Source organism: Misgurnus anguillicaudatus, chromosome 3 (genome assembly GCF_027580225.2).
Source record: "Misgurnus anguillicaudatus chromosome 3, ASM2758022v2, whole genome shotgun sequence".
In the NCBI taxonomy this organism is placed as follows: domain Eukaryota; kingdom Metazoa; phylum Chordata; class Actinopteri; order Cypriniformes; family Cobitidae; genus Misgurnus; species Misgurnus anguillicaudatus.
This window is the reverse complement of record NC_073339.2, coordinates 28,871,282-28,889,491: the sequence shown is the minus strand read 5'-3', so window position 1 is coordinate 28,889,491 and position 18,210 is coordinate 28,871,282. Positions and strand designations below refer to the sequence as shown.

At 36.2% G+C, this 18,210-nt stretch overlaps 2 protein-coding genes across 2 annotated transcripts in view; one reads left to right on the top strand and one right to left on the bottom strand.

Annotated features, from left to right (window-relative positions):
• mtap (methylthioadenosine phosphorylase) overlaps positions 1–7,907 on the top strand; it is a 33,001-nt gene extending 25,094 nt beyond the window's left edge. Inside the window, exons 7-8 of the mRNA XM_055205324.2 lie at positions 6,942–7,064; positions 7,450–7,907. Coding sequence (XP_055061299.1) covers positions 6,942–7,064; positions 7,450–7,488 — 162 coding nt within the window. The 3' untranslated portion in view covers positions 7,489–7,907. The remainder of the gene's footprint in view (positions 1–6,941; positions 7,065–7,449) is intronic.
• A 1,671-nt stretch (positions 7,908–9,578) lies between these two features.
• cdkn2a/b (cyclin-dependent kinase inhibitor 2A/B (p15, inhibits CDK4)) lies at positions 9,579–10,675 on the bottom strand. Its single transcript, XM_055206637.2, has 2 exons — positions 10,550–10,675; positions 9,579–9,848 (listed from the first exon to the last, which is right to left on the bottom strand). Exons 1-2 carry the CDS (start codon positions 10,673–10,675, stop codon positions 9,579–9,581), a joined length of 396 nt encoding a protein of 131 aa, XP_055062612.2.
• Between the last annotated feature and the right edge of the window lie 7,535 nt (positions 10,676–18,210).

Sequence of the window (18,210 nt, the reverse complement as noted above, 5' to 3'; positions counted from 1 at the left end):
CACATATCTTGAGTGATTTATGTACCCATTAATCGACAGTGGTGGTTAACCTGCAACACACACTTTAATGATTAACATTGGCTGCTAGCGTATATTTTACATTTTGAAGTAGATGCTATCTGACGAAGCTTGCACTATTTAATGTGCACTTCCGGTTTACAATACCTCCGAGTTCTCCTAGGCGCGGCGCGGCGCTGAGCTGCACGGCCGGTGTGCGATCCCCTTTAATGTAGTTTCCAATTCCAATACTGATATATTGGCTATATTGGATTATTAGTACTTAGCATATATTAATGCCTCATTCTACAAAACCTAATTCTACATTCTAAATCCTACCCAATTTCTACTAAAACTTAACAACTACTCTACTAAGTATTTATAAGCAGTAAGTAGGAGTACAGTATATGCAGGCAAAAGTAGTTAGTTAATAGTGAGAATTGGACCTTAAAAAGTGTCACCAGAATAATTTATGTACTTTTATATGATTTATTTGAGACGTTTAAATCTTTGTATAATTTACCAAATAGGATTTTGAAAGTAATAAGTAATGAAATACTTTTTGGAGAGAGTAATTTGTAAAGTAATCTAATTACATGATTGAATATGTAATTACAGGGTTTCCACGGGTCCCTGAAATCCTTAAAAGTTTGTGAATCTGGGGGGGAAATTCAAGACCCTGGGAAGTTTTTGAAAATATACACATAGATACAGGTCATTGAAAGTGCTTGAATCTATTTTATGCAAGAAGTTTCTTGGGAAAAAAATCCATATTATTCCCTGTGTAGGGTTGGATCATATCATAAAAATTCTAGATTTTTTTAAGCACACGTGCTAAACTGTTCGCTTTAAATCCTTTTATCGTCTGTATGCGAATGTTGATTCATACCAAAATGCTTTAACACATGAAAACGTCTCGGGTTACGTATGTAACTCTCAGGGAACAAGACGCTGCGTCTCCCTTGCCATATTTCCTGCGTCCCTGAAATGCCATCTTTGGCAATAGACCTTTCTCACAACTTCCGTATTTATGACCGGAAATACGCAATCATCGGGGAAATCTACTTCCTACGCAGTCAAGGCAACGTAAAAAGCCATATCTGTTCCATTCATTCCCTGTTGATGGTTAAGTTAGACAGAAATGGATTCAGGCTATCCGGCGAGATGAAGGACCTAACTTCACCATAAATAAGGGGAGCACTTATGTATGCAGCAGACACTTCACTAAAGACGACTAAATTTTAGGGCTCACTGGTCGCCGCTTGCAACCACATGCTGTCCCTAGCCGTTTCCCCTTGGAACGAGTTCACCCCGACACACAAACATATGAACACAGACATTACCAGACAAAAATGTTAACTGATAATGATATCATCCGGCTAACGTTATTGTTGCTACAGACAAGACGTTCACTTGGACAACCATAGGCAGTAATTGAAGGTAACTGGTACCATAATGCTTAATTCAAACTATAATGTTTTAGTAAGGTAGTCTATATCATCTACTACAGTGTTTCCCAGTCCTGGTCCTCGAGCACCCCTTCCCAGAATGATTTAGATGTCTTCTTATTTAACACACCTGATTTAACTCATCAGCTTGTTAGGGAGACGTGTTTACCATTTTGGGAAGGAGGCTGATAAGTTGAATCAGGTGTTTTCAATAAGGAGACATCTAAAACTGTCTGGGAGGGGGTGCTTGAGGACAAGGATTGGGAAACACTGATCTGCTATACATACATTATGTGTAAGTGGATACTAATAATGTGTTGTTTTTATTAACAGTTCAGTAACAGTTAGACTCGCTCTCTACTTACCTTGAAATTTATGGACAAATTCTTCATGGAAAAAGTTTCCTCCATGAGTCGTGTCACATCGGCAAATGTAATATTTGGCAAATCCGTTAACGAAGTTGTGTAGACTCTTTGATCCATTTTAAACTTGCCTGGGTTTATGTTTTTCTGTTGTGTTGACGCTTGACAGGAACTCCGCTTTCACGACGATGACATATTTCCGGTTATTTTGAGAAAGTATATCTGAAATATAGACCTTCCTGGCTCCTGCTAACCCTACCTTTGTCGTTAAGCCTCACCATTTGTTGAATTTGCTATACACATTCAGACACACCCCCACCCCCTGGAGGCATCCCCAAAGTGTCACCGCAGGGGCGCAGCTCGAGTTTCCTCGAAAGGGAACTGTAACAATGTATCTTAAAAGGTAACACGGTGTAACCTTGCTCTCAGTTGAAATGTGTCCCCACATTTAGTCCTCGAATTTGAGGGTATTGGACCTGGAAAGTCCTTGAAAGGTCCTTGAATTTGAAGTTAACTAAGGTGTGGGAACCCTTAATTAGTAACTAATAATTAATTACTTTTTTGAGAAACTTATACAACACCGATACTGACACATCTGATTTCTTTCGGAACTGGGCTGCATTTCCCTTTAACGAAGACCCTTAAGTTAAACCTTAACTACGGGTATACTTTTCTAGGCATATTTCCCGAACTGTACCTTAGCAGGTTTCTTAAGGAATACTTTCTTACGTATGACGTTGCCAGGTGCTGTCCATGGTGATGGTGCTGAATTGATTAATGTTGAGAAGGAAAGAACTGATTTTATGCAAAATATAGTAAAGCTCATTATTTAACTAATTATTTAAGTGTTTCACCATTTTAATTACTTTAGAATTACCAGGTAAAGGCTGTGTGTGTGTGCGCGTGTGCGTGCGTGTGTAAAATCTTAGAACCGGACAATGGGTGGAGATATTTCGGAGATATCCTGACTCATGTCTAAATGAATAATTCAGATGGAGTCCATTGTCCATTTCAGCAATAAGCTGAAGCTGTGCAAAGTCTTGTGTGGAATTACACAGCTCCAATTCATTTGGAAAATAAGAAACACAGCAGCGAATTTCAAATTCGTTAAAACATCTTATTTATTCCTAATTCACAGAACCACACAGGACAGGCATGCATTATTACTTTTTGTTTGTTTTTATTAAATATTTCTTGTGAGTTTTTCTACATTAGCAAACCATAAATAGTTTTGGACAAGCATAAGAACACTTTTGAGGGAAATAATTTCATAAAAATATTTTTGTGTCTATAATTATACAACAGAAGTTCTATTGTTTTAAAATAGAATAATAATTTGTTTATAGATTCATATTATTACATTTATGGTTAATTCATTTTGGATACAGCCCGTCACCCTGCAGGACACAGTTACATTGTCTGAGTAGGAAGTCAAAACAGAACTCATCACATAGTCGATACTGGGCAATAACCAGAATGTTGCGCATCATCATAAAAACCTAGATTTTTCACTCAATGACCCTAATCAAAGGGATAAAGCCTTGGCATGCTGCCTTTCTACTACATAAATACCTAGGTTACAAGTAGGACTTGGCTTGTTGTTATGCATTACATAAAAGCCCTTTATTTTATAAGTAAAGGAAAGTTTTAAAAGTGAGACTTCAGAGAAAATAACGTAATAAGGACAAAATCTGCAAGCATGAAAGTTTAGATATTTTTTTTTGGAACAATATTTGAGGATATTGCTTTAAAGTCAATAAACTTTGTCTGAAAATTATAGTTTCCGATAGCCGGACGACCGGTTAAGCTGGTAGTTTGTATCAGTATTTACTTCCCTTTGCAGTTCAGAGTCCTCCTTCCGAGTTCCTGCAGCTGACCTCCAGTTTGAATTCCCCTTTCACCACATCCTTCCGGCCCTATCCTTAATTCTCATTTTCTGTCTGACTCATGCACATAGTCATACACATCAACTCATTACTCATTCGTCCTGCTCTTTCAAGCACCGAGAGACCAGACACACATCAATACAAAGTTGCCAAAAGGAAAACGAATGCTATTTAAAAACAAAAAGAAAAATAGTATTAAGTTGTTACCTACTTGATTCAGTAGGTATCAGTAACTACTACTACTAGTTTTAGAATAATAATTACAGACAATATTCATGTTGTTTCTTGAGCACAACATACTAGTTTTCTACATCCAGTTTTTTATAAATGTAATATAAAAAAAACCCAGTTAACTTGGTGGTCACAGACAAATGTGTCCGTCTGGCATTTTTATCATAATGGACGTCACTATCTAGTCATGTGTCCAGTGTTGGGAAAAGTTACTTTTAAAAGTAATGCATTACAATATTAAGTTACTCCCCAAAATTGCGTTACTGGAAAGTAATGTTCACGTTACTTTTGCATAACTTTTTCTTATGCAATCTTAGGCCTGCCATCTCCGTTTCTGACTCAAACTGTTCCCGCTCATGCGCACCGAGTGCGTAATTATGTTGGCTTGACAAAGCGGCTAACTCGTTATGTTGGCTTGACAAAGCGGCTAACTCGTCCAACAGCTTTCAAGCTACATCCACCAAGTTTCCCCAATCTGTTTTAAACGTTCAGGCCAGGCTTTGTCAAGCAAACATAAAGTTTGTCTTTAAACTTTTCTATCTTGTTCTACATTAATATGTTTAGTTTATTTTAGTATTTTTTTTTAAATTGAATTAATGAAACTGAAAAGTAACTCGCATTACTTTTTTAAAAAAGTAACTCAAATATTAATGTGTACATTTATAAAGTAATGCATTCCTTTACTCGTTACTACAGAAAAGTAATATTATTTCATAATGCCCCCAATGTGTATGTACAGTTAAACTACCACTTGCAACTAAGTGTTAAATAACAAACCACTCATATACAGTTGCGATCAAAATTATTCAACCCCTTTGACCAGCTTGTTTCAGAGAACTAAATGTTATGAAAACAATTCAACAGAGGCATCAGTGTACTATTGTAGAAAACATGTTAATATATATTTGAGTGATTCTGAGAATGTAAAGTTGAGAAAAAAACAGCAGACATAAGGCTGAGTCATGGATTTAGTTTGGTCACATTACTCCATAAAACATTCTTTCAGAACTCCACAGGTCTATCCAAATGATTTTCATCAAATAAATGAAAAGTTATTATTATGTTGTTATTGACAAAGAGCAACATTTGACATGATGTCAGAACATTAGGGCTATGCTTGCCTATATAGTGTTTTTCTTAAACCCTGGATTAAAATGTTTATTCCTATTTTTATCATGTTATCTTGCTCTTTGGCAGTATGCTAAGGGTGTTTCTCAGTTTTTCTGATCAAACATTTATTCCCCCTATGCTTTTTATGATTTTGCTCAACATTCTTTACAGGTTTTTTTGGTATAACAAATGATACACTTATAAAAAAAATGCAGCCAGCTGTCTCTAGAAACTCCTATTGTGAGGAACTCTTGTCTCTTCCTGTAGCCATAGAATTTCTGATGAATAGAAAAATGTCCTGTGTAGTTTAGTTTTAGGGAGAGCTTATTTACCTGACCATATTTGCTACTCCACTGTGTATATATATATATATATATATATATATATATATATATATATATATATATATATATATATATATATATATATATATATATATATATATATATATATATATATATATATATATATATACAGACATACAGACATACAGACATACATGAAGAGTTTGGTTCCAAAACGCAATAAACGCCATACAGACATACATGAAGAGTTTGGTTCCAAAACGCAATAAACGCCATTTTTGAAAATAATGAGATACTGCCAGAATCAGTATTATATCAGGTCAGTATTATAAAGTAAATTCTTAATTTTATGCAAAATCCAATTTCCGCAGTGTTATTCTGTCATCTTTTCTCCCTTTTTTCCCAAAATGCAATAAACGCCACTCCCCCTTTTATACAGAATGCCATAAATCCACTCCTCCACAGATTACATTGCACCTCACGCAATGTAAACAAAGAAAGGCGGCACGTTGAGTACACGGAATCCTAGTTTTCCTCATCTACTATGTACTTCGTGATCACCAAACAAACAAAAACAAAATAATACTTTGATAGCATTGATAAACCTGTGATGGTTTTCTGTGACGGGAAAGAAACGTAAGCCATCAACATCTAATAATTTACGCAGAGGAACTCAGGAGACCGGTGCTTGTTTGGCCGGGCCGACAGCATCAGGTTACTGTCATGATAACACATTGACCCCAGGGGATCTTATGAAAAACTTTCCATAATTTTACTCAAAGTCAACGAAAATCGAGCAGGACTAAAACATTTTACAGCTGATCGCTTTGAAAAACGTTAAGCGACGACGTCAAGTTTAACCAATGACTTCTTAATATCACAAAGTAAGTGTTTTGATTAATGACATTAATGTTTATATTTTAATTAGTGTGTACAACTAGTCAACTAAATGAATATAACATGGCAAAGATGAATGCACATTTATATAGGCGATTGATTCAATAGATTTATAGCATTTTTAATAAAAACTTGTCATGGATTTATTGCATTTTGTGGAAAAAATAATCAGTTTTTATAATAAATCTTTGAAAATCAAGTTATGGATTTGAATTTTTTATGTTTTTATAACCTAAAGATGCTATGTGAAAGTTTGTAACAGAAAATAGTGGTTTTCATCTTGTCACTTTCTTGGTATAGAAAACACGTTTTTACCGAAATTTGTCAAAATGGATTTATTGCGTTTTGGAACCAAACTCTTTATATATATATATATTAGGCGTAATGTTTGTATGTGTATGTGAATTTTATACCATACAAATAAAGCACTTAAAAACATCAGTGTGAAATAGGGGCTGAATAATTATGACATAGTTGTTTTACAAAATAATATAACTCAAAAGCATTACATTATTATGGAAATTATCACTTTTAATTTGCCACTAAACATGTATATGCAATTAAAAAAGTTTTAATTATTACTATTTCTGGGGGGTTGAATAATTTCGATTGCAATTATACATTGTGTTATTCATGTTTACTACATATTTTTGTAAACAGAACATCAAACCTGCATACACTAAATTTGACTCAAACTTGTTTCAGGTGTGTGTGGACAATGTTCTGAAAACCATGAAAGAGAATGCAAATAAAGCTAGTAGCATTCTGCTTACCGCTATCCCACAAATCTACAAAATGGACTGGGAAAGCACAATAAATGTGCACAAGGCAAGTATTCTAGTTACTCATCTAAAATTTTAGGGGCAATTTCCTGCACATGGTTTTGATTAATCCTGGACTAGACCTTAGTTATATTAGGACATTTAAGTAGTTTTTACAAACAAACAATACAGGTGTGCATCGTGCGACAACACATTGGCACTGATATATGTTAAGATATGTAAGTGCAAGTTGTTTTTTGTCTTGGACTTTAAGCCCTAACATTCTGCGAAACTGACTCTTAATGTTTCTGCTTTCATGTTTGACATTATCTTAAAATGTCATCAATTGATTTAATGATACTATGAAGTTATGTTGTTAACATGCATCTTTGTCTCTGACATCATACTGTACTGACATTTTGTATGTCATGTTATTTCTTTTATTTTTATAGTTGATGTCACAATCTTCAGTAATGTTGCCCAAACATTAAGGCACATTGCAATCAAGAAGCCATCAAGATGTGATGTTCAGAGCTGCAACCATGTATCATGTTGTGCAGGACTATTCAGCTTCAGTACTAGAGCGCCAGTGGCCAAAGTTGTGTTCCTACCTAAATCAAACATATCTAGTCTGGTTTAGGGCTTAATCTAAATTCTGCAGGAAACTCTGGGACCGAAGCTGAAAAGCCCCGATGTAGTGTGACACTCATACCAGCCATAGTTACATTAAACTGTCATAGGCATGTGAATGCATTTTCAGAGAGCATGGAAAATATCAGATTGTAATTTTAACATTCTGTTACACAATTAAAAATGCATTTTGCAAAGTACTCTTGCATTCTGAGTAGATCTTAAGCTAAATGAATTTATCTTATAATGGTTAATAAAATTCGTGTTTTCCCCAATTAAATTTGTGTGGATATTGTTGAGCACTATGGCAATAGTGCTGTTTAACCCCCTCCTCCACTTTAAGTCCAGCTGTAACAAAAACAGGACAAAGAAATTGCTTGAGATCAAATGTTACCTTACCTTTAGGCTATTTAAGGTTTTCTTTTAACTACTTTAAAGCTTCAACTCTGCATTTCAAATTAATTTTTTCTAAAGGTTTTCATAACCAGACTTTAAAGGGTCTAATTGTATTTTTTATTATTTACTTTTTACTCTGTTTTAAATGCTTAGAACAATTATTCATGTTGCCTTTCCCCCCTACTTTGTTACCCTAATTTGTATTCTACAATTGTATTATATAAGCGTCAAAAAATAAATAATTTCTGCAGTACAGTAGAATTCTCTCTAGACGTTTGTTGAAAGATAAATGAGCAAAATATTTCGAGACTATACCACGGAACGTTGTGAAATCCTGTTGGTCGAAAGGTATTAAATGGTTCAGAGTTTAAAGTAACCTAAAGTAGTGAAACATAATTTACAGTGTTGTTGATTATTTAACTTACGCACTATAATTAATTTATCTGCAAAATAAAACACACTTTCAATGAGCGCACGCTAAATATTTTGGTATCTTAAATGAAATAGTCAACGTACCTTATAACTAAAAACTAAAGTTAGAAGTAACTTTTACCTTGGACTTCAAAAACGAGATAACTCCGTTTTATTTTTACATTTGTCAAAACTCTTTTTCTTTGTGCATTTCAATTAATATCAAACTGCAGTTTGTTTGTTTAGATTTAAGCCTTCATAACTTAAAAAATACAGCTACGTAGCACGATAAAACAAAATAAAACATGATAACATAATAATAAACATTTTTTTGACAAAAAAAATCAAAAATGAGTTAACTCATTTTGGAATTAAACTATTCATATATTTCCGAATTTAATAAATAAATTTGTCGTTTTTAAGACATTTCTGAATGCATTAGCCTAAACGTTACTTTATGGCACAGAAATTACAGACGTTAACTAAAATAAAATTCTTGCAAATTAATAATGTATTAATTTACAAGACAAACTCGCTCAACATAATTAATATTAACCTCCCGAGCTTTGGTTTGTCTTTTTTCAGATTTCTTCCAGCTATTTTGGGGTTAGGAAGAACCAATAAATAAAATAACCAAATTTTATTATTTGAACATGAAGCAGCGTAATTGTCCACGTTTGTGTACATCAGGTTCCAGTTACACAGAATTAAGTATTATAGTGCCAACAATAAAAAATGTGATGTCCTTAGTGGACACACCAGGTCTTAAAAGGTTAAGCAAAATCCATCATTGTATTTTGAACACAATTACAAAATCTCCTCGACAGCATTTAGACACAACATCATGCATTTTTGTTAGATTGGCAAATTTGGATTTGCCCTATCATAATTTTACGTTTGTATCTTACACATTATTTACATAGCCTATTTATATTAATGAAATTACTTTAAAGTTACTTTGAATATTTTTGCTCTTTATCTCTCTGTAGGGAGATAATCAATTTCCAGCTTTTAATAAATAAATCATTTTCAAGATTATAGTGTTCACAATTCGCTCTCCTAGAGCTGCACATTATGAAATCCAACAAAATATATACAAGTCTAAATAACTTATTTCTAATTTAATATAACCTCCTAAAGAGCTTTAAATACGATGAAGATCGTATAAACCACTGAGATATTCAACCACGTCAAAGTGGCCCGTCTGCCGTGCCACATCCACAGGTCGCAAATTGTTGCGGTCTGTTGCATTGGGATTGGCGCTAAAGCAGATTAAAAGCTTCACAGTGTCTATGAATCCAGTTCTGGCAGCGTCATGTAGTGGTGTGCTGCCTGTCCCGGGATCGTGCACGTTAGGATCCGCTCCATGTTCCAGCAACAGCTGCGCCAAAGGTGTGTTACCCATCATCATAACCTGTGTATAATACAAACACTTGTCATTGTGGATCCAAAAAGTATTTATAAAGAAACAAATACAGCTTAATTTGAGCTTCATTCTACTTTATATATTAATATATTGTCAATTTAATCAAAAATAAAAATAGGATTATTAAAATACAGGTTTTTTAACTTTCATTTTGGTAATAATGCTTTGATCATTATCTTTTAATATTATACCTAATTGCGAGTGATTAAAATAAGTGTGTATGAACACTTAAACCCGCAGAGAAAAAAATCTATTTTACTTTAGTATTTTACAAATTATTTTAATAATTTATGCAAATATTTATATTAAGGAAAAAACCGGTTAAATTACTTTTACACATCACCACTAAGTTATACAATTTCGAATCAACACAGTAACTTAATCTAGTCTGTTAAGGGACCTGATTGAAAATGGGAAAAAACTTTTTGTTTCCAAGTTAATTCTAACTATATTTTTATATTTATTATTATTTTGCATGTGCTTAAACAAATATTAAACACGGGTAAATCTAATTCATAAAATTTAAGCCAAATATAAGAAAACAACCAGCTCATGTATTTCACTGTAAAATATTTTGGCTTTTATTGCTACATTTTCTTTATAAGTCCTATGGTTTAATTGTAAATTGCATTCTTCAAATCCTTTTATATGTATCTGAAACCTATTGAGGTGTTAATTCGTAGACCAACCTGTATAGGTGTTCTTCCAAATCTGTTAACAATGTTTACATCCACTCCTTTAGAAAGGAGAAACCGAACACCGTCAGTGTTACCAGTAGCGGCTGCTTTGGTCAGTTCATCCTCGGCATCCGTCATCATCACTGTCAAAGCACTGAAGGATTCTGCTTTACCAGGTAAAAGCATTAAGGATGATAATGCAAAAAATTAAATAGTTCACATTGCATTTCCACTGTTACCTGATCTGAAATTTTCATTTGCACTGCGTGAAGGAACTGAAGGAGCTTCAGCAAGTGTTGTGTTTGATTATTATTAGACGTAGGCAGTCCAAGACAGATATTTGTTCGGACATGCCTCTGTTACAAACGTCGCAGCAGCTGTGTGGAGCGCATGCGCAGTCCCACACGGCTGATCCAGGAAGTCTAGATTGTAGACGTAAAAAGAGATACTATAGAAAAATCTACAAAAGAATAATACATTGGATATCTTTGTCGTTGTCTGCTAAGATAATTGCAGGCCGTTAAGGTGTTTTTTTTTAAGTTAGGGCTGTTCAATCTAGCGTGTAGATACTTAAACTTTATTTAAGTTACATTTAGATACTGTATAGTTTTATGTGCCTTTTGGAATTATCTGGATATCAGCACTGAGTAGTCATGAAATGTAATTCGCTACTGTCAATGAAGAATATAGAGTATCGAGTTCTGACTATTCAATGATTTGACGAACTTGAGCAAGCAGACATTTGTAAACCCCTACATATAAAAGTTATATAACACATGCATGCGCAATTTTCTTTTCGCTTTGTTGCTGTAACAATTAAAATCTGTCTAAGGGAAAATGAAATTGCATAAATTCATACAGTAGTAGGCTATTTGTGTGCCCAGCCACCAGAGGACGTCAGTGACTAAATGACAATACTTTAACCAAAAATGTCTAGCACTTTTTCCACACAGGACCATGTGATTGGATTTTGTTTTCCTTTATAATAAAATGTTTTATTAAAAAACTTCATGCTGTGTTTCAGTGGCGGCGTTTCACGAAAACCTAAGGTATGGCATAGTTTCCTCTGGGCATAGGGGAGAGCGGGGCTGTTTGTGTCAAGGGTTGGTTGGCCCACAGTTCAATCCAGTACACTAATGAGCGCTGCCACAAAAATATTAAAATGACTGCCCTCTTGACCTGAACACACCATTTTACTAAAATCATCGAATGGTCACTAACTGTTGAGGTGAGGATAACTTTTATAGGCTGTTTTACAGTGTCAAAACAAAAAAAGTTCCCCACACTAAATACATTTTAGAACTATGATAGATAAAGATATATAAAATGTAAGGATTTCACGGGCACACACACACACACACACACACTTTTCTTTTGAATGCTTTTCTCGGTTGCCGGAAATTTACCGTAGATTTACGTTTATGTTATTTACTAGCAAGAGTTTGTTCAAAGTTAAATAAATGTAAAATATTAACAAGTCTTTATCTTTACAGAATAAAACTATACAATAACAACCTCATGCAAAGCATTCTGGGAACCAGAAATCATCATCAACCTTTTTCTGTTTTTGCTTCAGATTTGTTTTTCAGAATGTTTTGCTTGATGCTGTTTTTTAGTTTTACTCTGTAAAGACAAAGACTTGTAAATGTTTAATGTTCATTTAACTTTGAACAAACTCTTGCCAGTAAATAACATAAATGTAAATCAACGGTAAATTACCGTCAACCCAGCTGCAATTTCTACGGAATTTTTTTACAGTGTGGTTAGACTTTTTTAACATATAACATGACTGAGAAATATGACAGAGATAGAAAAGTGTACCAACCAACCGCTCTCCCCAACATGGAGAACATTATCAAACATCGATAAAACCACATTATACTGTATGTGTACATACTCCACGGTACAACATCATACTGAAGATTGCATGGACGTACACTTACAGACAACAACAATACATAAGCAATACAAGGGTCATTCCTACTATTCTGTGCCATTTGTGTCCTAAAGACATAAGTGTATATTTTATTCAATTATACTGTTTTTTTTTTAAAGCTTGTCTTATATGATAAACTCCCCTCCTCTATAGAACACAATGACATTTAAAATAATTACTCATTATTTAGGGCAAGTAGGCTGAACTGAAATGTCCCCAGTCATGTATGCTTAATTTTTGTTAAAATATAACTAATTCAATAAAATAATTCCTAAAATGACTGTAGTATAGCCATATATATTCCTTACCAAATGTTCATTTTTAATTATTAATGCATTTGTAGTTGCTCTTCTAGTCTTATGGCTCTCAGGAAGCAGCTTACAATTTTAATGGGAAATCATCTACAAAAAAGGCATCACTCTTTTATCAGCTTTTTATTTAACAATTTAAAATAGTTCACTGATATGGTAAAGCATAACATGACCCCCCCTGTTATGCTTATTTTGTTGGGACATTCCAGAGCAGAGAAGCCTAGTGTTACTCCGTATTCTTTGAAAAGACTCGCGGACCGTCGTTACAAGGTCCTCACCACGCTAAAAACAAACCTTGTGCACGCGGATCAAGCCCCTGCTCAGTGCTGGTGGTCTGACTGACTGATTTTAACACGTTAACGTAGGTTTAAGCTCCTTTCGAGGACAGCAAACCAAGTTTGTTTACCATTTAATGTTAAGACTTATGCTGCATTCCAGGCAGGATTTGAGCCTGTAAATCACGACTCAGAACTGGGAGTACATCTATCTAGTACGAGTTCACAGGTGGGAAGTCACGAGTTTGACTTTTACGGGTGGAAGGTCGGAACAGCACGGGTTACAGTTTGCCTGGAATGCAGTATTAATAGGCTGGCGAACTCGTGAATTTACATTAAATTCACCAGCTCCTCCGTGTACCACTTGGTGAGAGCTTGCATTCTTTTTATTGGTAGCGGACAAAAAAAACTATACACTTTAACGTTTTAAATGATGTATAAATCATATGTACAAACTTAGCAGAGTAATCTAAGTCTATGCCTACGCCGCACACGACCCCAGAATGTTAATACCTAGCAAATGGTACACTTGTCGTAGAAGCTTGGAAATGAATTTGGATCTGTGATCAGTTAAAATAATTTTAGGAAACCCCACCCAAGAAAACACAGGCATTAGGCAAATTGCAACTGTCCTACCCTTGATGGTTTTGAGGGGAAAAACTTTATCATATCTAGTTGCATAAACTGTAATTATTAGCACAAAGCAATTTCTGGCTTGACTTCAATCTAATGGCCCTACCACATCCACCTCTAACTGTTCAAAGGGGCGCACCAATCACTGGGAGTGAATCTAATGGGGCTCAAGGAGGACCTCTACTCGAAGACTTCTGACATTAAGGACAGGTTGCACAAAAGAAACACATTTATTTATATTTGGTAAAAAAATGACAACTCACACAAGCTTATTTCTTCTGCCTGCCTAAGTGACCAGCCCAGGGAATCAAATGGCCCAATATCGAGCACAATATCCTTTGCCTTCTGGGAGCAACTAGGCCAGGGGTGGGGAACCCTGGTCCTGGAGGGCCATTGTCCTGCAGAGTTTAGTTCTAACCCTAATTAAACACACCTGAAAAATCAAATTCAAGACTTCAGGATTACTTGGAAATGAAATTCAGGTGTGTTTGGTTAGGGTTGGAACTCTGCAGGACAGTGGCCCTCCAGGACCCAGGGGTCCCCACTCTTGATCTTAGCCCTTCCCTTAATAAAGCATGCCATCGTCTCTTCTGTCTTTTAGGTTTCCTAGGCTTGCCTGGCTGCACTTCCAAAACTGCATCAAAGTAAGGTAACATACTTAGCTAATGAACATCCGTATTCTGTTCCTGATTCCTAGCATAGGTCAGAGCCACAGTATATTTCTTACCAGTACTGTCACTACAACTAGCAAGTAAATCCACTAGAATGGGTAAATCTTGGCCCAGAATCATTAAATATGGCAAGCAATCCACTATTCCTACTTCCAATAAATAAGCCTGCACTTGCAGTTTAACCTGAACACTTGCAGTGGGTCTTTCCTCTCCATGAACACAAAAAAATCTGGACTACAGAAGTGTGACTTCTTAGATCTACATGGACCAAATCAGAACGTACAATGACTGCATAATTCCTGTCCAAAAGAGCCCTCACATTTTCCCATTTAAGAGCTACATTAATACATGGCAGTACAGTCGAAGTCACTAAGCAACTAGATCTTAGGACAGTGCACACATTAGCATGGGTGGATATATTACTATATATTACTTCTCCTATGCACACCAAATTTAAAACCCGGGCTTTGTTTACCAGACCTATCCATATCACTTGCAGACCTCCAGTACCTTCATTTACAGATTTAACTGAAGTCAGGAAGGACTGATTGGGCATAGATCTTTCGTCCTTGGTATGACATTGTGGCGGCACCCACTTTGATTAGTATTCCTCAAGTCGGGCATACAACTCCTTTGGGATAAACTCCTCACCAACATCTCTAGAATTGAACTGAAGTCTCTGAATTTATATCATACTTTGCAAGAATGGCCACCTTGACTTTTTCACAATTGAGTGAGTCTGCATATCCATATGCACATATGTTGTTCTAAACTTGCCCATCAGAAGGGGCACTAACTTAACTGACCAGTTGTTTGTTGACCACCAACACGCCATGGCTATTCGTTCAAATGTAGCTATATAATGCTCTACGTCATCAATCTCACTAAGTGGCTACAAATTTGGCTCCCTCTCAACTATCAGCTGATTCTGGCAAGGATTGTCAAATAAAGATGCAGGGGAGACCATTTGTTGGTGAGTTGGGGCATGCTGTAATACAGACATACCTTTGGTTGTGTCAACGTCATTCCAAGCACTACTGTTAGGCCTTAAGTCTGGTGTCGTTCTAAAATGCACTTCCTCCTGTAGAAGAGAAAATTGATGCTGCATTTCTCTCCACCAAGCTTCCTGTCTATCAGCCTCTTGCTTTTTTGTGAATGTGCAAAATTTATTAGTGACCTCAAATATGTTTTCCATAATTAATGCAGCAGTTATAGCAAAAAGGTGAGCATATGAGTTTCTTAATCTCTGATTCGTACAATATGAATTGTGCAGCTGCACTAAATTTTAGGGAAAGAAAAAAAAATAATTTGCTGAACGTAACATTCTGGATGGGGTCTTGGAATGCAGGAAAGTGTGAAAGTATGCTGATGCAGTGCCAGTAAAAGTTCTGTAGATGAGCAGTAGTGACTTATACATGACACAGGCTTTAATCGGTAGCTAGTGGAGAAAGAAGAAGAGTGGCATTACATGAGCCCTTCTGGGCTCCTGGAAGATAAGCTGAGCTGCTGGGTTCTGCATCAATTGGAGTGGTTTGATAGACCATCCAGGAAGGCCAGCAAGGAGAACATGGAGGTGGGGTTTCTTCATCGAAGCCGAGATGTCTATTAAGCAGGCTATAATGCATCCTGCTATGGTGGAATCATCTGTGTGAAATGAGAAGAAGATCTGGGTGTCATCACCATCGCAGTGGTAGGAGAAGCCATGTGCCTGTATGATAGGTACTAAGGATGTTGTGTAGATGGAGAAAAGGTGTGGACCAAGCACTGATCCCTGAGGGACCCCAGTGACCATCTGGCGAGGTGTGGACAGTACCCCCCCATGATACCCTGAAGGATCTATCAGAGAGAGAAGATTTGTACCGGGTGTGCCTCATAAGCCTTGAAAAGTGAAGCCTCTGGCTCTTTGATCACGCCCTGGTGGCTGGCTGCAGTACAAGTAACCCCCGCCCTCTCCATTCAAACGAATGGGACTCTGCTCTAAATAAAAAAATTATTTACACTTCCTATAAAGGTTTTCCGAAAGATGGTTTTGGTCCTTTCAAGTAGTTGTTATCACGCTGATATATGTTCAAGGTTTCATTATTGTGGTAAGTTTCATTTTAGCTTGTAATTTGATGCTATAGAAACGGGGCGTGTCGTTATGATTGGCGTGGTTGAATTGGTCGAGCGAGGGTTTGGGCGGAAGTTTGATACCGCGGCTCCACCTCTGGCTCCACGGACGTTTCCTTCTGCGCATGCCTTGGCTCCAAACTGACGTTTTTACGTAACATGGCGGCGACCGTGGTTGGACATTTTTGGCTTCAATTCATTACTATGAAAGTCGTCCATCTTTTTTACAGTCTTGTAGGAGGTGAGGGATGGATGGGTTGCATGATAGAGAGAGATTTTTGTAACTTGCATCTAGGATGCAGGCGCTGTCTGTTGTAAATGACAAGAATGTACTGGAGACACATGTTATGAGTTAGTAAGAAAAAATTTTTATAATTAAAGCGCACTTATTTCATTGGTAAAACAATGTTATTTTGTGTATTTGGTATAATATAATGTGTTTGCGTGGTTTATGGTTAAAAACACATTATTTTCCAAATACCGTACATTTTTGTAGCCCCAGGTGAAATAAACATCAGAGATGCTTGTCACAAGCTACTACTACCGGAACTACACTCTGGTGATGTAGATCTTCTTCCAAGCTGGTATTCCTTGGAGCATCCACATCCCCAGATTTCACTCTCTTCCTGAAACGCATGGATTTGAAAAGCTCAGTGTCCCTGATATGCAAGCTAATCTGTACATTGTGATTGGCCTGAATACCTCTGACGTCAGCCGGAAATGTGATGTCCTTACCATGTTTGAAAGATTCACTCAGAATGCAATGCTAACAGGAGTTAACTTACAGGCTGAGAGTCCAAGTGGGAGGAATTATGATGATGTCGGTCTTCTTTACATACCCAATCCCAGGAAGTAAACTGTTGCCAACAGTCCGTGTGTTTGTTGTAGTCCAAGAAAAGAGATTTATGTTGGAGACAATAACTCACGTCATCGTTTACTTTGGGGTATGTGCATATCGTTTTGGCAATCGAAGTATGGCAAAAAATCAGCAGGATTAAGCGCCACAGAGAAAATTATTTTTAAAAGTTGACTTTATCAAATGGTATCCGGTGGAGTGGAGTAGAAGACGTTAACAGATGCCCAAATATACAGTGGCCAGATATATATACATATATTAGTATATTATATTAGTGCAACCATAAACGCAACAACACGACATTTTGACGAAACCGTTTTGATAAACTTTCTGAGCTACTAGCACGTTAGAACCACTGGGGAACAACACCACTTCCGTTGCCAAAATGTGTGCGCAACTATTTGATCACATGGGCTGTCAAAGGGTTTATTAACGAAACAATACAAGTTATTCTAAAATGACACCAGGTAAAAATCAAGGCAACAAAAAACAAGGTAAACTTGGGTATAGAGCAGACTTACTACTACTGTGGTCACCTGATGACTAATCGCTTGTTCCAAGTAAGCAGGGTTAGGTAAGAAACTCCAGCATAGTCCACCAAATAAGACAAATATAGTTGACTGGCATGTTCATAGGTAAATTTTACCAGCTTGCACTTTTAGGTATACAATGACCCCTGGTGGCACTCTGAGGCTATTTTGGGTATTTTCGCCTGGATTTGGCCTACCCAATTTCAAAAGCTTCTCATACCCACAAGCAGAGGTGCACATACAAAAGTTTGGTATCAATTTACAGGAAACCCTTTGAAATTACACATACAACCATGTTGAGCACTTTCAACAGTGTTTTGTGTTATCAGTCCTCTAATAAACACAAAAAATA